Genomic DNA, 23411 nt, shown 5'->3' with positions numbered 1-23411 from the left:
CGAGGGATAAGGGGGCACGTTAGAGAATTGGGCCTCCACTTAAAATGGCAATCAAACTGCATACGGTTTCGACGGGGATTCCCACCTGTGAAAGTGGCTAGCGCCAATGTGTCACTGTCTGTCACCTTGATAACTCCAATTTGTCTCTTGACCTATGATATAAACTTAAATTTTTAGGCTAGTTTGTAGCAACTTCATGATGGGTATAGGGCACATTTGTGTATCATCTAGTATGAATGACAGTCATACTAGAATCCAATATGCTATAATAGAAATAAGGCCATGCACATAATTTTTTTGTCATCCACCCTAATCTTAGAGAGACACGCACACGCACACACGCACACACACACACACACGCACACGCACACGCACACGCACACACACACACACACACACACACACACACACACACACACACACACACACACACACACAGTAACTATGCAGTAAGCTGTCAACTGAAGGAGATGCCAGACCAGGTAAGGTAAGAGACCGGAGTACCTTGTGAAAGGAAGGAAGAACAGAATGTCTCCCTTTTCCCCCCCATTTCTGCTATTCTAGCCCTCTCTCCCCCTGTCTCTCATCCACAGGTGATTGATGGGAAAGGATTTCTTTGGTCACTGGGTGCATGAAACTTTTGTTGGTAGCATGTCGCCCATTCAACTTCGACACTTCTAAATAAGTTTCTCTCATTGCAAATCTACTGTATGCTCCATCTCTGGCCCACACTACTCAATATGACAGATAGAATCAAAACATCCAGTCTCATTTTCGCCATGCACTGGGCGTCTAATGAAACCACACGCTCTGCACGCTCTTCCGGCCGAGCGGCCCCTCTGTGTTTGTCTACCTGCAGTGCTGCAGACGGGAAGCTGTGAGAGCAGAAATCATTATGGCGCAGGGAAGATTTTCGCTCTTCGCTCTCCAGGCAACTCCAACAAACGGCGACCCCAGGACCTTCTCGGATAGCCCAAGCTGTCTATCTCGGACCCATGGAGCCTTCAGATCCACTGTTTAGTGTGGACACAACATCTTCCCTTCAGACATCATTGGAATAAGGGCAACTGCATCCAAACCAAGTGATTTGCAGTAACGGATCTTGATATAGCCCTACCTGACAACACACGCACATATATACTGAAGACAATTATAAATTCAACCTGCAACCATTTCAAATATTTTACTGAGTTAGAGTTCATATAAGGAATTCAGTTGATTCATTTATTTCATTTTATGGATTTCACGACTGGGAATACAGATATGCATCTGTTGGTCACAGATGCCTTTAAAAAAAAGTAGGGGCATGGATCAGAAAACCTGTATCTGGTTTGACCACCATTTGCCTCAGACAGCGTGATTCGTCTCCTTCGCATAGAGTTGATCAGGCTGTTGATTGTGGACAGTGGAATGTTGTCCCACTCCTCTTCAACGGCTGTGCAAAGTTGCTGGATATTGCCGGGAACTGGAGCACACTTCTGTACACGTCATCCCAGAGCATCCCAAACATGCTCAATGGGTGACATGCCTAATAATTATGCAGGCCATGGAAGAAATGGGACATTTTCAGCTTCCAGGAATTGTGTACAGATATTTGCGACATGGAGCCGTGCATTATGCTGAAACATGAGGTGATGGCAGCTGATGAATGGCAATGGGCCTCATCTCGTCACGGTATCTTTGTGCATTCAAATTACGATTGATAAAATGCAATTGTGTTCACTGTCCGTAGCTTATGCCTGCCCATACCATAACCCCACCTGCACATTGGGGTACACTGTTCACAAAGTTGACATCAGCAAACCACTCGCCCACACGACGCCAATACGTGGTCTGCGGTTGTGTGGCAGGTTGAACGTACTGCCAAATTCTTTAAAACGACATTGGAGGAGACTTGTGGTAGAGAAATTAACAATCAATTCTCTGGCATCAGCTCTGGTGGACATTCCAGCAGTCACCATGCCAATTGCACCCTCCCTCAAAACATCCGTGGCATTGTGTTGTGTGACAAAACTGCACATGTTAGAGTGGCCTTTTCTTGTCCCCAGCACAAGGTGCACCTGTGTAATGATCATGCTATTTAATCCGCTTCCTGATATGCCACACCTGTCAGGTGGATGGATTATCTTGGCAAAGTAGAAATTCTAACTAACAGGGATGTAAACAAATGTGTACAACATTTGGGAGAAATAAGCTTTTTGTGCATATTAAACATTTCTGGGATTGTTTATTTCAGCTCATGAATCACCAAAACTTTACATGTTGCATTTATATTTTCGTTGAGTGTAGTATAGACACACAAAGACACGCACGCATAAATGAAAATACACACGCATCCATAATGGGAAGCTAATACAATGGCGTGTTGTTTTAAATTCAGCGGTTCATCCTAAAGCCCATTATCTAAAGTGCTGTACTGCTGAGCTGAAGACCAGTGCTCTGTGCTTGTCAAAGCTACACAGCGGGGGAGGTCATACCTATTTAACATTCTGGAACCTTCTTTAACTGTAGAATTGTTCAGAAAGCTTGAAGAATTAGGTTTGCTGCAACCAACCATTCATCTGCTCTGATCTTGAGGTACCAGTCTGTGGGCTGGTATTCTACACATAGAAATAGGTCCTGCCTCTCGAGAAATATTAGAAAGCAGATTTATTCAGCAGACATTCCTATCAGTCCTAGGTTATGGCGAACTCATCTAATGTATATGAACGAAGCTGCTACGTCATTAATGCCGTAAGATGCAGCATGTCATAGCGCACTGCGCTTTAGGAGAGGCGAACATTTCATCAGTCATCATTGCATTCTCTACCAGAAAGTCGGTTGGCCCACTTTGATGACACGTAGGTTGAGACGTTGTTGTTTTCATCTATAAAGCCCTTTTACAACAAGTCCCACTGTACCTAACATCATTACTAAACTTTAGACATGCAAGCTAGCACACCCGGTCTCAGGGATGGCTAACTCTGGAAATGATTTTGGTGTCTATTGAGTTAGGCAAATCATCTTTTAGTTGTTTTTTATTCCTTATTTGTGGAACAATCCTCAAAATGTTCTTAAATGTGATATTTTGGTGCCTCGAGGCCAATTCAGATTGAGGACCTTTAACTGATGGAATGTCGGTCATAATGACCGTGTTTTTCTTTCTGATTACATTTTGTATTTCTATTTTGATTGGTGTGTTTTCTGTCATTTCTGTCATTCAGGACTCGTCTGTAAAAGAGACGTCGGTCTCCGTTATGACTCCCTGATAAAATAAAGGTTAAATAAAAGAAAGAAATAGCAGTCCATGGGCAAATCTACACAGAGGTCTATGTACTACTGTTCTACACAGAAGTCTATGAGCTAGTCTACTGTACACAGAAGACTATGAGCTAGTCTACTGTACACAGGAGTCTATGAGCTAGTCTACTGTACACAGAAGACTATGAGCTAGTCTACTGTACACAGAAAGCTATGGGCTACTCTTCTACATAGCAGTCTGCTCTTGTCCGTGGGGATTACTTTCATTACAGAGCTGCAATTCAGAAGTAATGAGAGGATGGAGCAGGGCCAGGAGAGAGATGGAGCAGGGCCAGGGGAGGGAGGACTGCTCCCAGTGTGTGTTAACTGGGACAAACCTGGGTCAGTAGTAAACGTTTCCAGAACATAAACATAAACACAAACCAAACAGACAGCAGACAATGCGAAAAGGAGGCGGCGGAAGACGAAGAGGATGAGAAGAATGAGAGAGAGGGAGAGTACAGAATGAAAGCAGTTTCTTGGATTGTGAGTCGATCCATAATGATCGAATCATCTGAGTAATGTTCCTTCTGGGTAAACAACAAAGATAGTAAAGCTTTTGGGTGGGGTCCATCTGAGACCCATACAATAAAACCATTCTCACATGGCCTCCCTATTGTGCAACACCGCTTTGTGTGACTTCACTGTAGTCGTGAAGCGAATGATTCACATCGTTAAGTAAAGGGCCGTGCTGAAAGTGAAAATGGGCACCAAAATCACTCATAACAGACTGTAGGCTAAGCAAGCTAGAACTAAAGATTAAAGGGAGTTAGTTCAGTATCTTTGCTAGAAACACTACTGATCATCATTAATGAAGGCCAGATTAATCAGCTAATTTAAAAAATATATTATTTTACCTTTATTTATAGAGGTTTTTCTCATTGAGACAACATCATTTTAGACCCCATCATAGCACTGAGACTGCACTTGTGAAGGTGGTAAATGACCTTTTAATGGCGTCAGACCGAGGCTCTGCATCTGTCCTCGTGCTACTAGACCTTAGTGCTGCCTTTGATACCATCGATCACCACATTCTTTTGGAGAGATTGGAAACCCAAATTGGTCTACACAGACAAGTTCTGGCCTGGTTTAGATCTTATCTGTCGGAAAGATATCAGTTTGTCTCTGTGAATGGTTTGTCCTCTGACAAATCAACTGTACATTTCGGTGTTCCTCAAGGTTCCGTTTTAGGACCACTATTGTTGTCACTATATATTTTACCTCTTGGGGATGTCATTCGAAAACATAATGTTAACTTTCACTGCTATGCGGATGACACACAGCTGTACATTTCAATGAAACATGGTGAAGCCCCAAAATTGCCCTCGCTAGAAGCCTGTGTTTCAGACATAATGAAGTGGATGGCTGAAAACGTTCTACTTTTAAACTCGGACAAAACAGAGATGCTTGTTCTAGGTCCCAAGAAACAGAGATATTCTGTTAAATCTGACAATTAATCTTGATGGTTGTAAAGTCGTCTCAAATAAAACTGTGAAGGACCTCGGCGTTACTCTGGACCCTGATCTCTCTTTTGACGAACATATCAAGACTGTTTCAAGGACAGCTTTTTTCCATCTACGTAACATTGCAAAAATCAGAAATTTTCTATCCAAAAATGATGCAGAAAAATTAATCCATGCTTTTGTTACTTCTAGGTTAGACTACTGCAATGCTCTACTTTCCGGCTACCCGGATAAAGCACTAAATAAACTTCAGTTAGTGCTAAATACGGCTGCTAGAATCCTGACTAGAACCAAAACATTTGATCATATTACTCCAGTGCTAGCCTCCCTACACTGGCTTCCTGTTAAGGCAAGGGCAGATTTCAAGGTTTTACTGTTAACCTACAAAGCGTTACATGGGCTTGCTCCTACCTATCTTTCCGAGTTGGTCCTGCCGTACATACCTACACGTACGCTACGGTCACAAGACGCAGGCCTCCTAATTGTCCCTAGAATTTCTAAGCAAACAGCTGGAGGCAGGGCTTTCTCCTATAGATCTCCAATTTTATTGAATGGTCTACATGGGCGTACAGAGGCCCAATATCAGCAACCGTCACTCCTGTTGTCCAATGGCACGTTGTGTTAGCTAATCCAAGTTTAGCATTTTTAAAAGGCTAACTGATCATTAGAAAACCCTTGCAAAACCCTTGCAAAACCCTTGCACCCCCTGCCTAGAAGGCCAGCGTCCCGGAGTAGCCTCTTCACCGTTGACGTTGAGACTGGTGTTTTGCGGGTACTACTTAATGAAGCTGCCAGTTGAGGACTTGTGAGGCGTCTGCTTCTCAAACTGGACACTAATGTACTGATATCCCACAAGCCCACCAATCCAATCCAGCCATCCAGCCAGCTGTCCTGGGCCCCACGGGCCTGGCTGTCTGTCCCCTGACACACCCCTTGAGAAGCCTGTCTGTAGAACAGGCCGGTCACAAAACCCCAGAAACAGGATGAGGTGATGAAGAGAGAGGGGAGGAAAGTGAAGGACAGAGAGAGAAAGACATTGCAATAGAAAGGTGGGGGAGGACAGCGAGAGGAGAGGGGAGAGAGATTTACTGTTAGATACTCTGGGTTTATAAAAGCTCCTTGTGTCTGAGGATGAATCACAGGTCCTACCATGAGAGTTAGACTGTGATAAACAGGCTAGCACTCAACACACATGCTGCTGGAGAGGGAGGGAGTGAGGGGAGGTTGATTTGAAGTTCTGCACAAATGTCTCTCTCTGAGAGACAGAAATGGAAAGAGAGACATAGTCAGAAGGAAATGAGCAGGGACGTTTTTGTGTGGATAACTCAGAAATAAAGAATAAGAAACATGGCTGCTGATGACTGTGTAGCCATCCCCAGATCCACAGCTGAACGTCATTTTGAGCTCTGAGTTTCCCTTTTGATCTCCCTCCCTGAGCCGTTGACAGGGACGTCCCCAGGGCCCAGAGCTGCTGAGAGAGGTCTGCTTGCACCTCGCAGCGCTAGCTCCAACACACAGACACTAAGAAAACACAGAGGTCTGCTTGCACCTCGCAGCACTAGCTCCGACACACAGACACTAAGAAAACACAGAGGCCATCAAGACCTGTGATCCACACATATGCGCGCACGCACGCACAGCAAGCTGGACCTATTTATTCTTACTTAACATTCTTTCATAAAACAGATAGATAGAAATGGGAGGGGGGGGGGGGGGGGTGGAGTATATATTCCAGGGCTCAGATCCTCTCTGCGGTGATAGGGTGTAGCACCAGCTGCCAAAAGCAACACACATCTCTCACCTGACTGACAGGGATACGGTTAGCAAGGGAGGGAGAAACAGGGATAAAGGGAGAGGCAGTGAAAGACAGAGCATGAACCACAAAACCTCTTACAAAGAGAGAGAAATACAGAATCAGAGAACGAGTAACTGTACTATATCCCTTACACATCGGAAAGGGAGCATGGCAGACAGACTCGACAGTGAGAGAGAGACTGACGACAGTTCCCTCCACACTTCACACAGCAGGAGGAAATGATATACCCACAGAGGAAAGACAACAGGACGGGAGAGGTGGGAGGAGGAGAGAAGAGAGACAATGAGAGGCCTCGGTAGAGTGGAAATGGAGATGGTGCAGGATCAGGAAGTGTACGGCTTACATTTGAGTCCTGACAAGAAACATTGGTGTTGGTTACTTGCTAGGTTACAAGGAAATCCAAAATGTTGGAATGCTGTATTTCAGCGTAGTTCTTAGTGACAACACTCAGGCATATCTTTTCGCAACCTAGAAGAGTACCTCCTCTGCACTGGGAACCTCAGGGTGTGTGCTGTTATTCTTTTAGATCCCTCTTATCCCGTGTCAGGATCTCATGGCTAAAGTCAAGGATACGATTCCTTGCCTATAGCTGCAGGGTATAAAACGGGAAAAGAAAGGAAAATATCTACACCTTGCTGGTATACGTGTAATGTTTTGACCACTCCTGCAACTTCAATAGATTGACTTAGTTAATAGTTGTTGATGTGTTGCTTCATTAAAGCGAGTAGGCCAATACAGCAGGCTTTCATGCCAAGTTAAAAGGGTTGCTCAAGGACCAGACTCATACCCCCCTGTCCTTGTGTCTGGGCAACAAAGCATGCATGCCTCTCTCTCTCGCAAGGCATCAAAGGACTGCTCTTGCCATTAATTACTTCTGCAGATTACTAAACTCTGCAAAAAAAGAAACGTCCTCTCACTGTCAACTGTGTTTATTTTCAGCAAACTTAACATGTGTAAATATTTGTATGAACATTAACAAGATTCAACAACTGAGACATAAACTGAACAAGTTCCACAGACATGTGACTAACAGAAATGGAATAATGTGTCCCTGAACAAAGGGGGATCAAAATCAAAAGTAACAGTCAGTATCTGGTGTGGCCAACAGCTGCATTAAGTACTGCAGTGCATCTCCTCCTCATGGACTGCACCAGATTTGCCAGTTCTTGCTGTGAGATGTTACTCCACTCTTCCACCAAGGCACCTGCAAGTTTTCGGACATTTCTGGGGGGAATGGCCCTAGCCCTCACCCTCCGATCCAACAGGTCAATGGGATTGAGACCCGGGCTCTTCGCTGGCCATGGCAGAACAGTGACATTCCTGTCTTGCAGAAAATCACGCACAGAACGAGCAGTATGGATGGTGGCATTGTCATGCTGGAGGGTCATGTCAGCATGAACCTGCAGGAAGGGTACCACATGAGGGAGGAGGATGTCTTCCCTGTAACGCACATCGTTGAGATTACCTGCAATGACAACAAGCTCAGTCCGATGATGCTGTGACCCCCAGACCATGACGGACCCTCCACCTCCAAATCAATCCCGCTCCAGAGTACAGGCCTCGGTGTAACGCTCATTCCTTTGACGATAAATGCGACCATCACCCCTGGTGAGACAAAACAGCAACTCGTCAATGAAGAGCACTTTTTGCCAGTCCTGTCTGGTCCAGCGACGGTGGGTTTGTGCCCATAGGCGACGTTGTTGCCGGTGATGTCTGGTGAGGACCTGCCTTACAACAGGCCTACAAGCCCTCAGATCAGCCTCTCTCAGCCTATTGCGGACAGTCTGAGCACTGATGGAGGGATTGTGCGTTCCGTGTGTAACTCGGTCAGTAGAAAACCCTCTTTAGTGTCCTAAGTTTTCATAGCTGTGACCTTAATTGCCTACCGTCTGTAAGCTGTTAATGTCTTAACAACCATTCAACAGGTGCATGTTCTTTAATTGTTTATGGTTCATTGAACAAGCATGGGAAACAGTGTTTAAACCCTTTACAATGAAGATCTGTGAAGTCATTTGGATTTTTATGAATTATCTTTGAAAGACAGGGTCCTGAAAAAGGGAAGTTTATAACAGAAAACATAGTTCACACGTACTCACACACAGCTCTCCTCTGAACATACTTATCCTGTACACTAAGCTTTAAACACACACATGCACGCTCTCAAGCCCTGTTCCTTACACACAGACACTGACACACACTCTCTGGGAGCGTGCACCTACCTGCCTCACGTTTGGGTCCTGTGAGTCAGACATGTGAAGCCTCTGTTGCTGTGGAGCCGAGAGAGAGCAGAATTCCAGCCCGGTCATCAACACACTATTAGAACTGCTAAATGAGGGAAAACCAGATGAGGGGGCTCCACAACTATGAGAGAGGAGATGGAGGGGCAGTCTGAGCCACATGGGAGAGAGGAGTGCTAGTAGAGCTGCCACAGTGGACTCACATTGGTAGTGAAGCCTTTACCACACACACGCACCTATGCACAAACACAATGCATTTACTAACATGGCCACATACTTCACTGAGTCTCACTGCACATACAGAACACAAGACTCCTCACTGCATATTCACATGGCCACATATTTCACTGAGTCTCACTGCACATACAGTACACAAGATTCCTCACTGCATATTCACATGGCTTCATTCATTTCCAATAATATTTTTGTGTGGTTAACACCGATTGGCTGTGCATTACATACTGAAGGACTGGACCGAGCTGTTTACCATTCACTGTCAGAGGAAATCACATTGGTGAATGTTTCTAAACACACATCGGGCTGAGGAACCAGTGGTCCCCATAGCGCTGTAAAAAGCAGCTATAGTCAACACACACCAGTCCTTTCCATATGTAATCATGGGGACTTGGTCAGTTACTAAAAACACACTCTGACAAACAATTCATTATAATTATGCACCTTGCTTTACTACAAAGTGGTAATGGATTTAAACAGATTGACTCAATGTGAGAGAGAATGCCAATGCTTCCATTAAACAGCCAGATAAATATGCCTATGAAGACTGATGCATAACTCTCTCATTCACATGCACACACACATGCACGCACGCACACACACACGCACTCCATGTATTATTCCTGCTCTGAGGGGATAGATTGAGAGACAGATAGGTCAATGTTTGTACTGGCAGCCTGGCCAGCATGTGAGCTCCGTGGAAATGCCACATCTAATGAAGTAGAAAATCCACATTGACTCACAGGGGCTGGGTGGGTATGCTTTGAGGCTATACACAGTCAACCTCCACTCTGCCCTGGTCCCGTGTGTGTCTTCAGAAGTGTGGCTGACAGGCAGCATGGGGAGGGCGCACCAAACAAAACAAGTCAGGGATATTAAAAGGAAAATGGTTGCAATTTCAGACCCAAGCAGGATAGTTTTATAAGGGGTGGGGGGTTATTGGAATGAAACGGGGCACAGTCTGACTGGATTGGACAGCTGGGTGAGTAACTGTCCTCCTGAAGTCAAATGCCCTCACACCTCCACACTATGGTGTTCACAGGTCCACTGAAGTAGAGGGCTGCATTCATCCGTGGGACCCGACCGGTAATTGCAGTGTGGTCTGAATTTTTCATGCTGCGGGCAGGAGCGGGCGATTCCTCCTCAGTCTGAAAAGTGTTGGTCATCTAGTCGCAGCTGTGAATGCAAACACACACACAGGCAGCATTTCCACGACAAGGTCTTGCGGTTATAAATCAACCTCCTGGCAGATCTTTCCTGTCATAAAACAAACCTCAAACACATTTTGAACAGTGCTGATGAGGCTGATGTAATGGCACCTTTAGATGTAATGACACATACCGTATGGCACCTTTAGAACAGTGCTGCACTGGTAGGAGTTAACAGCATTCTACAGTTCATCTTCTTAAAATATGATTTTAAACCTAAACACACTGCTAACCGTTTGTATCCAAGTTCAACTTTGTGGCTGTGGAATTTGACCGTGGCTGTGTTATCTAGTGAAAACCATCACAGATCAATGGGGGGGAAAAGGTCTTTTAAAAGGTTTTACTGACATCCTCAAATCAGAGACCAAACATTTCTCCCTCCAGATTGATCTACATACAATAAAAAGTACAGAGCTAGTGAAGATCAGGGCTGCCATCTAGTGGACATAATCTGTTTATAACAGAATAACCAAAAATCAGACACATGGTATCAAAGGTTGTTTAATCAAAAGGAAACGTCCAGTCACAGAATGTTACAGTGAATGGGTACAAAGGAAACAAAAGGTGTGTGTGTGTGTGGGGGGAGGTTTACACTCTGCTGGATAGTCCACACAGGGTAGAATACCCACACATTGTGAAAAACAACAAGTCTTCAGTGGCACAGTAAGATTAAGTCACAGTTAATCATGTTCAGAATTAACTGTTCTAGGGTCATTTTCCACTAGAATGTTCTACATTGTAAGAAATACACGAGTTTCAGATATGGTGTCAACTCAAATACAAAGCAACAGTAACCTACTTGGGCTTTTTCTGATGTACTGTCAAAGACGAGCAATTCCCCCAAACAAAAAAATCTCACTTGATAGGTGCTTGCCTGAACACAGAAGCACCACTGAAGTGAGGTTTTCCACATTTCAGAATTCTCCTCTAAAACCTTAGAATGATCCACCTAGAAAGTACCACATTGACCTCATTCAGTTCAGATGGCCAAGTGCTCATTCATGTGTAGACCAGGGAGAGGAAAGCATGGTCAGAACTGTCACTGGTTGGCCTATAGAGAGTGACACCCCAGAATCTAGAGTCTTGGGAGGACAGTTGTTTTTCCTTAGTGGTAAAACTCCCATTCAAGGCAACACACTGGAAGGAAATAAGACAAAGACAAATTAAGTCCTCGCTCTTCTTTTAAAATGAGGTTTCAGTCCTGTTTCCTCCCCTGACCCGGGAACATGGATAATCTTCTGAACATGTTCAGTCCAGTGTGACCCCATCGGGCAGTTCCACTACGACAGGTTCACAATCGTCAGGATCTACCTCAAAGTCCCAGCGGAACTTCTTGGTCAGGTGGGCCTTGAACTTCTCTGCCCGCTTCCGCAGGGTGCCGTCCACCCCCGGCCCACTGGCAAACTGGAAGAAGTCCTGAGGGAGAGCAGGGAAATGGAGAGCAAGTTAGAAGCGCGAGACACCATAACGAACGTAGGCCGTACTCAGTAGATCACCTGCTGGGTGCCGACGAACGGAGACGATTCAACAGGAAATTAATAGAAAATGGCAGACAATGTTTTGTGGCCAGATGCGATAGGACCAATGATGTGTATAAACCCTAGATGACTGACTGTTTTGAAGCTACAGTGCAGTAGAGGGAACAGAGGCCGGAAAAGTCTTAAGTATCGTTTCTTCATCGTTAGTAATGCATTCCCTTGTGAATCTGGTGATGCAATTCATCGTTTCCCGATTAGAGAAATGTGTCATTTAAGTCGCTTGCATTATTTACCAAAAATTATGGAGAAAGTGCCAAGTTAAGCCAACTAGATAGCGCTGTTTCTGACACCTTTATCAATGTTGCTGTTCTCGTGTTTATTAACCCATAAGCCATCTAAGCCGGGAGATGTGGTTCTACTCAGCTATATGGAATTGTTTTCAGAAAGTCTTAAGGATAATTTAGCTATTTGATTTTGAATTTTAAAATCCCTTGAAGTACAGTACCAGTCAAAAGTTGACACCTTCATTCAAGGGTTAATTTATTTTTTACTATTTTCTACATTGTAGAATAATAGTGAAGACATCAAAACTATGAAATAACACATATCGAATGATGTAGTAACCAAAAAAGTGTTAAACAAATCAAAATGTATTTTATATTTGAGATTCTTCAAAGTAGCAACCCTTTGCCTTGATGACAGCTTTGCACACTCTTGGCATTCTCTCAACCGGCTTCACCTGGAATGCTTAACCAACAGTCTTGAAGGAGTTCACACATTTGCTGAGCACTTGTTGGCTGATTTTGGGTTGAGGTCAGAGATTGTGGAGGCCAGGTCATCTGATGCAGCACTGCATCACTCTCCTTCTTGGTCAAATAGCCCTAACACAGACTGGAGGTGTGTGTTGGGTCATTGTCCTGTTGAAAAACAAATGATAGTCCCACTAAGCTCAAACCAGATGGGATGGCATATCGCTGCAGAATGCTGTGGCAGCCATGCTGGTTGTGTCTTGAATGTTAAATGAATCACTGACAGTGTCACCAGCAAAACACCCCTACACCATCACCCCGCTTCACGGTGGGAACCACACATGAGATCATCCGTTCACTTACTCTGAATCTCACAAAGACAGAGGGTATTTTGCAGCAATTTGACCATGAAGGCCTGATTCACACAGTCTCCTCTGAACAGTTGACGTTGAGATGTGTGTTACTTGAGCTGCAATTTCTGCAGTTATTCTAAAGGAAATATCCTCTGCAGCAGATGTAACTCTGGGTCTTCCTTTCCTGTGGCGGTCCTCATGAGAGCCAGTTTCATCATAGCGCTTGATGGTTTTTGTGACTGCACTTGAAGAAACGTTCAAAGTTCTTGAAATGTTCTGTATTGAAGTAATGATGGACCTTTGCTTATTTGAGCTGTTCTTGCCCTAATATGGACTTAGTATTTTACCAAATAGGGCTATCTTCTGTATACCACACCTACCTTGTCACAACACAACTGATAGGTTCAAACACACTAAGAAGGAAAGACATTCCACAAATTCACTTTTAACAAAAGACACCTGTTAATTGAAATGCATTCCAGGTGACTACCTCCTGAAGCTGGTTGAGAGAATGCCAAGAGTGTGCAAAGCTGTCATCAAGGCAAAGGGTGGCCACTTTGAAGAATCTCAAATATATTTTGATTTAACACTTTTTTGGTTACTACATGATTCCATGTGTTATTTCATAGTTTTGATGTCTTCATTATTATTCTACAATGTAGAAAAAAGTGAAAATAAAGAAAAACCCTGGAATGAGTAGGTGTCCAAACTTTCGTAAATATTTAATCTGTTTTTTTTGTTGATGAAAAAGGTTTTGGCCTTCCTGATATTAGCCCCAAATAAACACATTGAATAACAGATTCACTACATGGAACAGATAGTCCCCCTACGTAATAAAAATCTAAAGGAAGTTTGTTCTCAATTGTCTGTCCTAACATGTATTTAACCCTTTATTTTTCGGCACTAAACAGTCTCCATATATATATATATATATACTTCCATTCATTTTTCAACTGGGACATTCAGGCGAGTCTTGAGGCCTGTGGATGTCATAGACATGTACAGTTGAAGTCAGAAGTTTACATACACCTTAGCCAAATACATTTAAACTCAGTTTTTCACAATTCCTGACATATAATCCTAATAAGAATTCCCTGTCTTAGGTCAGTTAGGATCACCACTTTATTTTAAGAATGTGAAATGTCAGAATAATAGTAGAGAGAATTATTTATTTCAGCTTTTATTTCTTTCATCACATTCCCAGTGGGTCAGAAGTTTACATACACTAAATTACTATTTGGTAGCATTGCTTTTAAATTGTTTAACTTGGGTCAAACGTTTCAGGTAGCCTTCCACAAGCTTCCCACAATAAGTTGGGTGAATTTTGTCCCATTCCTCCTGACAGAGCTGGTTTAACTGAGTCAGGTTTATAGGCCTCCTTGCTCGCACAGGTTTTTTCAGTTCTGCCCACAAATGTTCTATGGGATTGAGGTCAGGGCTTTGTGATGGCCACTCCAATACCTTTGCCACAACTTTAGAAGTATGCTTGGGGTCATTGTCCATTTGGAAGACCCATTTGCGACCAAGCTTTAACTTCCTGACTGATGTCTTGAGATGTTGCTTCAATATATCCACATAATTTTCCTTCCTCATGATGCCATCTATTTTGTGAAGTACACCAGTCCCTCCTGCAGCAAAGCACCACCACAACATGATGCTGCCACCCCCATGCTTCACGGTTGGGATGGTGTTCTTCGGCTTGCAAGCATCCCCCTTTTTCCTCCAAACATAACGATGGTCATTATGGCCAAGCAGTTCTATTTTGTCAGACCAGGGGACATTTCTCCAAAAAGTACAATCTCTTTCCCCATGTGCAGTTGCAAACCGTAGTCTGCTTTTTTATGGAGGTTTTAGAGCAGTGGCTTCTTCCTTGCTGAGCGGCTTTTCAGGTTATGTCAATATTGGACTCGTTTTACTGTGGATATACATACTTTGTACCGGTTTCCTCCAGCATTCACACGGTCCTTTGCTGTTGTTCTGGGATTTTCGCACCAAAGTACGTTCATTTCTAGGAGATTAATGAGATTAATGACGGCTGCGTGGTCCCATGGTGTTTATACTTGCTTACTATTGTTTGTACAGATGAACGTGGTACCTTCAGGCATTTGAAAATTGCTCCCAAGGATGAAGCAGACTTGTGGACGTCTACATATTTTTTGCTGAGATCTTGGCTGATTTCTTTTGATTTTCCCATGATGTCAAGCAAAGAGACAATGAGTTTGAAGGTAGGCCTTGAAATACATCCACAGGTAAACCTCCAATTGACTCAAATAGTGTCAATTACCCTATCAGAAGCTTCTAAAGCCATGATATCATCTTCTGGAATTTTCCAAGCTGTTTAAAGGCACAGTCAACATAGTGTATGTAAACTTCTGACCCGCTGGAATTGTGATACGCTTGTGGGAGTCACAGAGCAAAACAGAGAAGACCCTAGTGTTCATGAGTCTCATCTTTCCACAGGGGTCATAGTTTGTAGGCCAAACCGTTTGGACACTACTGACAATTTTGTGAGAAGACCGATTTATAGAATGTCTTATGGTCTGACAAACACAACTCTAGCTCTGTCACCGTAGATGCGGAAGTGGGAAATGCAGTGGATTGAGATGCATCCAATACAAAAAATATATATCTCTAGCTTAAAGTGACAGATTTCATGGTGATGTTTTTATTACACTTATTGGATTTCCACGGGGCGTGGACATCGACTCTCGGGGTTAAATGGATCACATCATTTTCTTTGTAACTTTGGGTAGAAAATGACCAAATTCACAGGAAATACATTACAAATGATGAAGCAATATTTCAAATGCATCTTTATAATAAACTCAGAAAAAAAAGAATTGTTCCTTTTTCAGGACCCTGTCTTTCAAAGATAATTTGTAAAAATCCAAATAACTTCACAGATCTTCATTGTAAATGGTTTAAACACTGTTTCCCATGCTTGTTCAATGAACCATAAACAATTAATGAACATGCACCTGTGGAACGGTCATTAAGACACTAACAGCTTACAGACAGAAAGTAATTCAAAACAATCAGAAAAGGTGGGTGTGTCTTGCTAAAATGACATGGAATGACCCCCGGGGAAGATACTCTTAACACAGACATCAGTAATGATTGATGATTCATTCATGCCAGCTCACCTGTAGCGTGGAGGTGAGGAAGTTGTCCTGGGACACGATGTCGACAAAGAAGTCTGGAGGTATCTCTCCCAGCTGGTGGTAGAGCACAGCGATGAGGCCCAGGTACAGATCCCGGCGTTGACGCATGGCCTCCTCACTACGACACAGCAGGGCTAGAAGGCGCTTCCAGTGCTCAAAGCCCTCGTACACATTCCCAATGAGGAAACACACAAAAGCAAACTGCAGCTCACCTGGAAGGGGGAGGCAGGGAGAGAAGCAGAGGGAGAGAGAGAAAGATAAGATGTGCAATCAGTCAGACAGTTTATTATCAACTGGTAATGAACTCAAAACAATAGAGACGTATCCAGTTTATTGTACACCTCTATATAAAGCAGACTGTCCTTGTCAGTTTCCCATAAAATGTGGCTTATAGTGGTTAAGGATTGGCAGCTGAGGCAGAAATATGACCTGCAGCAGGGCTCTAATCATGTCAATTCAAATGTCAAAGCCCCAATCTCATTTGATGTTCCGCTGTCTATACAATTCTAGTCCAAGTTCCAATTCAACTGCTCCATACATTCATATAAACTGGTCAAATATACCACATAGGTCTCCCTTCTCACTCACCCAGCACGTTGAGTGGCTGCTGCTGGTGATGTTTCTCTAGCAGACTGTCCAGGGCATAGCTCAAGTCCAGGCTGCACTGGGTGATCTGGGCTGGGGTGGCCCCAGGAGGGTAGGTCTGCGTGGGGATAGGGGAGAACCTCAGCTCAGTCCCCTCTCTTGGCTTCATCCTGGGAAGCCTGTCCAGGCCCTCCCTCATGCTCTGACACTCTGTGTCGTTCCTGGGCAGGTTCTGCTCGTCGCGATCCTTGGTGTGTGTGAGCTGGAGCTCTGGGATCACGTCGCTGAAGGCACACACACGCCCAGAGAGAGGCTGCAGCCTGGTGGCCAGCTCCTGGTTCACCCTGTCAGTTAGGGAGACCCATTTCCGCATCACCTCGTACGGGTAGGGCCCCAGGAAAGGGTCCAGGTCTCGTAGGCCTGCTCGGACCCGACCCACCTCATCTTCATCCTGAGTGGCAGAGAAGTCCAGATCCTCCTCTTTGGGGTCCCAGTGGGCCAGCAGGATCTCTCTGGGCTTCAGGGTGAGGAAGAGGCCTGTTCTAGGGCCTGTTTCACCCCCGCGGTCTGGTGCGTTAGAGGAGCAGTAATGGAGGAAGTGGAGACCTGGTGGAATCATCTTTACCCCGCGGAAACGAGGCCCGACCTGCCAGCTCTTGTAGTCAATGCCCAGCTCAGTGCCCTCGGGAACCCCCAGCAGTACGACGGTCGCCCCCTCCTCAAACAACCCCCGTGCCACCTCGGGATCCATGTCCACCGTTGCCATGGCTGTTCCCACAGTGATGGAAATGAATCAATAAAGACGTTAGCTAGCTAGTTCTTTGAACGTCATGCTTCATTATTACTAAAGAAGTAAGTTACATACCGTACATATCAGGTCTGTTATACTTCATTATGCTTTGAGCTAGCAAGCAAGATAGCTAGCTAGCTCTAGTAGCCAACGTTCGATAACTAGCGTTAACTAACTAAGCAAGACAGTTCTAAATTGAACTCCATAGATACAGTTAGCTGCTTAACACTTGCCCAAATGTACCCTGAACGTGCAAATAAGGTTAACATACTTAACTAAAACACTACAGTCGTGTTTCGAAAATCAAGACGTTTCCAAAAGATTCACTGTACCTGAAAGTTTAGTAGATGAGTTCACGTTACTAGTTGGCGCAACATTACTGTGCGTGCCTAAAATCTTTCCCCAATAAACAAACACCTAGAATGAGAACAGTTCCGGAAGGTATGAAACTTCGGAACACTTCGTCTTATTTTTTGAAAAAAAAATGTTATTGCATCACACGAACATTGTACAAAACAATATACAAATATCACATATGACAAAAGACCCTACCCAAAAATGTAAATAATAAATCAAACCAGAAAGACACAAAGCAAGAATATTACACTATAGACAAGTTACATCTTGACAAATACTGTAGACATGTATTTGATCATTTGCTCGTTAAACTTTTCACGGATGTAATATAATATTCTAAATCACTTTTTTTTACCCATGAACTTCATTTTATGGATGAAATTTTTTCGCAATAAAAGTAACAAATCCACAATGTATTGGCAGTCATTGTGTATGTACTGTATGTAAAATAAACTATTATATCAAATGTGGTAATGCTTACAGGTTTACTCATCTCATCATTAATTTACATGTTCATATCTGTCAAAAATATTTCACTATGCAAACAATGACAAAATAATTTTCCAATTCACAAAATCTGCATTCATTTTCCACGTTACATTAACAACATATTTAGAAACACAACTATTACAACGGTAACATTTGTGAAGGATCTTGTAAGAGACTTCTTTTACTTTATACTTGTCAAATATGTATGTGGATTAGTCCACACATGCTGCCATTTCACATCAAATTAAGATGCCCATTGAAAACTTGCAACAGGGGTGAACTTCCTCTTAATAATTTCTATAGCTAAATTGTTACATTTCTCATCTAATACATTCATGCCATTCATTTCTACACTATCACTAATGTAATGAAAAGTTTGATTAATCCTTCAATTAAAGTAAGGGTTCCATTGAGAATAGCTTTCATTAAAATGTCATGTTCCTTACACAACATAACAAAGTTATATTTGGCTAATATTTCCTTGCTAGTATAAAGATCACCATTATAATTTATCAGTTGACTAACAACAAAGATATTATTGGCAAACCAATTATGAAAAAATAAGGTTTTGTGTGGAGTGAAGTGTGGAGTGAAGTTGTGCTTGTATAACAAGGACTAGCACATTAGAGCTTGTTAATGAAAAGTTGACAATTTAACAGGATGTTTACCCACAGTATAATGAAATATGAAGCCCCCCAATTTTCTGGAAAATCAAATATGGTATTTTATTCCAAGGACTGTAAGGTTTTTTGAGATACCTCTTTATCCAGTTCAATATGTAATCGGAATTGTCACGCTCTGACCTTAGATATCTATGTTTTCTTTATATTTTGATTAGATCAGGGTGTGACGAGGGTGGGTTCGCTAGTTTTTTGTATTGTCTAGGGGTTTGGTATTGTCTAGGGGTTTTGTAAGTCTAGGGTATGTAGGTCTAGGTGATGTAGGTCTAGGTGATGTGTAGGTTTATATTGGCCTGATATGGTTCCCAATCAGAGGCAGCTGTTGATCGTTGTCTCTGATTGGGGATCATATTTAGGTAGCCATTTTCCTTTTTGTGTTTCTGGGTTCTTGTCTATGTGTCGTTGCCTGTTCAGCACTCATATGTGTAGCTTCCCGGTTCATTTTGTTAGTTTTGTTCAGTGTTCATTCTTATATTAAAGAAGAATGTACGCATACCACGCTGCGCCTTGGTCTCCTCCTTTTGACGGCCGTGACATGAATAAACAGCATAAAATCTAAAACATTAAGACCATCACAAATCTTGTCGGTAAGGACATCTTTCCTGATCTTGTGTGCCTTATTTGTCCAAATTAAATTGAATAATAATTTGTTGCGAGTGGACTTGGGAATGCCTGAAGATGTAAGGAGATAAGTTTGAGGTAAACCCTTTGCCTTTGACAGGAGAACTCTACCCTGAAGAATACTTTGTCTTCTTCTATGATGGGCTCATTGTCCACTTTACCTCCAAAAAGTGTGGAAGGGATGAAAGAGCCAAGCCTATGGGTTAGTAGCTTCAACCCCACAGCACACACACACTGCTGGGAATGCTGGGATGAAAGGGATGATAATAGCCCATATTAATATATGTCGACTTAGAAATAAGTATCATGAAATCAATAACTTGCTAACATCAGATAACATATATTAGCCGTTTCTGAGATGAACTTAGATAATTCCTTTGATGATGTAGCATTACAAGGATACACCATCTATAGAAGAGAATGCTCATGGGGGTGGTGTGGCTCTATATATTCAGAGCCATATCTCTGTATGCCATATCTTATGTCAAGTGTTATTGAAGTATTGTGTTTGCAGGTTCACCTGGCACATCTAAAGCCATTTCTTTTGGGGTGTTGCTATAGGCCACCAAGTGCTAACAGTTAGAATCGAAATAATATGTTTGAAGTAATTGATAGTGTATGTCATGTAAACAGAGAGGTCTACTTTCATGAGGGCCTGAATATTGACTGGTTTTCATCAAAATGTCCGCTCAAGAGGAAGCTTCTCATCTGGTTCAGGTTATTAATCAACCGACCAGGGTGTTTACAAACACTACAGGAACAAGATCATCCACATGTATTGATCACATTTATACTAATACTGTAATACTTTGTTCTAAAGCTATATCCGTACCCATTGGGTGCATTGATCACAATATAGTGGCTATATCCAGGAAAGCTAAAGTTCAGAAAGCTGGGCCTAAAATAGTGTATAAGAGATCATACAAATTATTTTGCTGTGACTCTTATGTGGATGATGTTAAAAATATTTGTTGGGCTGATGTGATTAATAAGGAGCATCCAGATGCTGCACTTGATGAATTTATAAAATTGCTTCTTCCAATTATTGATAAACATGCACCTGTTAATGATGAATTAATGATGAATAAGCTAAATCACGCAAATATAACTTGTCTGTGTATAAGAGAACTAACGGGACTGCCCCGGGTACAGCTCCTGATCGACATGTGTACTTGGTGCATTGATTTGGTTGGAACCTCTCCAGCGCGCTGACATTGATTTAGAGTGCCCCTGTTTAAGAATTTCCATGACAGTTGAAAGTCCCTGGTCAAAAGCATCCAAGTGGCGCAGCGGTCGTAGATGACACACCCCCTTCAACATGCATACTGTAATGACCTGACTAGATCATAAAGGAACAATTGTCCAGACCGAGGTTTGAGTTTACGAATTGACAGTTTATTAACCCAACTTTACACAGGCTACTGTTTGGCCGTAGCCCACGCCAAATAAATGAAAGATACCCCACAAGCCAACCGTGACCTTCTCTTGTGAAGGCCAGATGTAAGAGAAAGAACAATGGCTAAACCTGGTCTTAACTTCGAATGCTCCATCCCCCTGCCCAACCCCCCTCCACGCCACTCCGCCAACCACCAGGATGCCCGGCATCAGAACATTCCAGGCATTCCCGTGATTGGCAGAGAGCAGGTTGATTGGCATGTTGGACCCCGCAAACACTGGTAAGTACAACACAACCCACTAACAGCCTACCACATAACACACCGCTGTTTGTGTGGGTCGCTACACAGCCCCCCCACCACAAAGTCCCTCGTCCCCGAGGGAACAAACTAAGTCTCTGAAGCGACCCGGAGGTCTCCTTTGCCTGCGTGGCCGTGATGGTTGCGGAGTGTCCAGATGTGAAACAGGTGGCTCCATCCGTGGCAGGGGGCTGCCCCTCTGGGACCCAGGGGATGAAGGAAGGGATATGGGGGACAAGGAAGCGGGAACGGGGAATACAATCTGTGGCTCCGGGGAACCACGCAGTGACACAGGGAGGGAGACAGGGGGAGTGGGTTGTCTGGAGCCTTGTCTGCGGCACCTGGGGGTGGGTGCCTGGAGAATGTCATTGCCAGAGAGGGGAATTGTGGGGGTCCCTGGTGTTATGAATCCCTTTGGCCCGACAGTCTAGGGGGGGGTGGTAACGAGACCCGTAACATAACTCATGCAAAGTATAATAGTGAAAACGTAACAGTGAGAACGAAAAAAAAACACAGACAACTAAATTACCGTCAAACACTCATGCTATATTTGCTAAACACACGGTAAGGGGGGGCAGGAAAAGGGGCTGAGCTGGACCCAAGGAAAGAAACAAATATCCAAAAACACCCCTAAGCTAGACTAGCCTACTTCAACAACAGCTAACTAACCCAAAAAAATACAGTGGGTCGTCTGCCCAGTTCTAACTAGTGTTCTTAGACAAAGTATTCCTACGGGTAGTGTATGCCCATGGGCGACTTGTCTTGGTACCCCCTTTTCCCACCATCAAACAAACAGTCAAACACCATAACAAAACAATACTCACAGGGTAACGGACAAAGTGACATGTAGTTGCAAAACACAAGAGATCTACATAGAGATTGCATGACAGAGAGATTGAGCTCCAGAGAGAACAACTGAATGGGTTTTTAAACCAAGGGAAAGGGGTTGTTATTGGGTAATGGAAACAGGAGGAGGTGTGTCTTCTGATTGGTGACTGATTGGGGAATGATGATTGCCACCTGTGAGGGAGAGAAAACAAAATACACACAGGATACACACAGGATACCTGTATCTGTAACACTGGGGTTTGGGGAGCATAGGCCCCTCTGTATGGGGCTAACCTGTCCTGGTGCAGTGCCACCTTTCTCCCCCTGGGAGGAAGCTGCACCCGGTAAACAACCTCCCCTACCCTCTCCAGGACACTGCAGGCTCCCACCCAGTGACTGTCCAACTTGGGGCATCTGCCTTTTTTCCTTAGGGGGCTGTAGACCCAGACCAGCTCCCCAGCCACAAAGTGCCTTCCCCGGGTGTGCACGTCATAGTTCCTCTTCTGCCTCACACCTGCATTCACCAGCTGCTCTCTGGCAAAGGTGTGGGCTGTCTCCAGGCGGTCCTGGAATCTCCGGGCATACTCCGGCCCCGGGGGAACATGAGGGCTATCCAGGGGCCGACCAAACGCCATCTCCGCAGGGGTGCGGATCTCTCTCCCCAGCATGAGGGGGGCAGGCGTGCAGGAGGTGGAGTCTTGGACAGTGGAGCAGCATGCCATGAGGACCATAGGCAGGTGCTTGTCCCAGTCACGCTGGTGTTTGGCAGGGACGTTGGCCAGCTGCTGTCCAAGCGTTTTGTTGAAGCGCTCCACAAGGCCATCACTTTGAGGATGGAGAGGAGTAGTGCGGGTCTTGTGCATACCCAGCCTCTCACACATGGTGGCGAACAGACGGGACTCAAAGTTTCTGCCTTTGTCGCTGTGGATGGACTCCGCAGCTCCAAAAGACCTCGGGCCATTTTTGTGAAATAATCCATGGCAGTGAGCACCCAGCGGTTTCCACCGTCTGTGGTGGGGAACGGCCCCACTCATCCACTCCCACCCTCTCCATGGGAGCCCCCACTGGGAACTGTTGGAGCTGAGCATGAGAGTGGCCTGGGGGGCCCTTTCTCGCTGTGCAGTTGTCACAGCGGCGGCAAAAGTCCTCCACATCCCTCTTGTGCTGCCCCCAGTAAAAGCCCTGACGGAGGCGGCGGAGGGTTTTTGTGACCCCAAAGTGTCCAGTCCCCACCCCCCCATGAGTACTCTGGAGCACAGCCTCCTGCAATGCTTTTGGGACCACCACCTGCCACCTCTCCTCTCCCGTAGCTGACTCCTTCCATGCCCGCTGTAGCACGCCATCAGCCAGCCGCAGTCTCTCAAACTTTGACCACAACCCTTTGGTTAC

The 23411-nt window shown here is 44.3% G+C and overlaps 1 protein-coding gene across 2 annotated transcripts; it reads right to left on the bottom strand.

The window, feature by feature from the left end:
* Positions 1 to 10720: 10720 nt before the first annotated feature.
* LOC120019965 (protein AAR2 homolog) lies at positions 10721 to 17765 on the bottom strand. 2 transcript variants are annotated; one of them, XM_038963374.1, is made up of 4 exons: positions 17686 to 17765; positions 16567 to 17331; positions 15961 to 16190; positions 10721 to 11653 (listed from the first exon to the last, which is right to left on the bottom strand). In XM_038963374.1, exons 2-4 carry the CDS (start codon positions 17327 to 17329, stop codon positions 11486 to 11488), a joined length of 1161 nt encoding a protein of 386 aa, XP_038819302.1. In that variant the 5' UTR covers positions 17330 to 17331; positions 17686 to 17765; the 3' UTR covers positions 10721 to 11485. The 2 variants fall into 2 exon arrangements, with proteins under 2 accessions (XP_038819302.1, XP_038819301.1); XM_038963373.1 differs by lacking the exon at positions 17686 to 17765 and adding an exon at positions 17429 to 17675.
* Positions 17766 to 23411: the final 5646 nt, after the last annotated feature.

This window comes from Salvelinus namaycush, chromosome 25 (assembly GCF_016432855.1).
Source record: "Salvelinus namaycush isolate Seneca chromosome 25, SaNama_1.0, whole genome shotgun sequence".
Lineage (NCBI taxonomy): Eukaryota > Metazoa > Chordata > Actinopteri > Salmoniformes > Salmonidae > Salvelinus > Salvelinus namaycush.
This window is presented reverse-complemented; position numbering and strand designations above follow the sequence as displayed.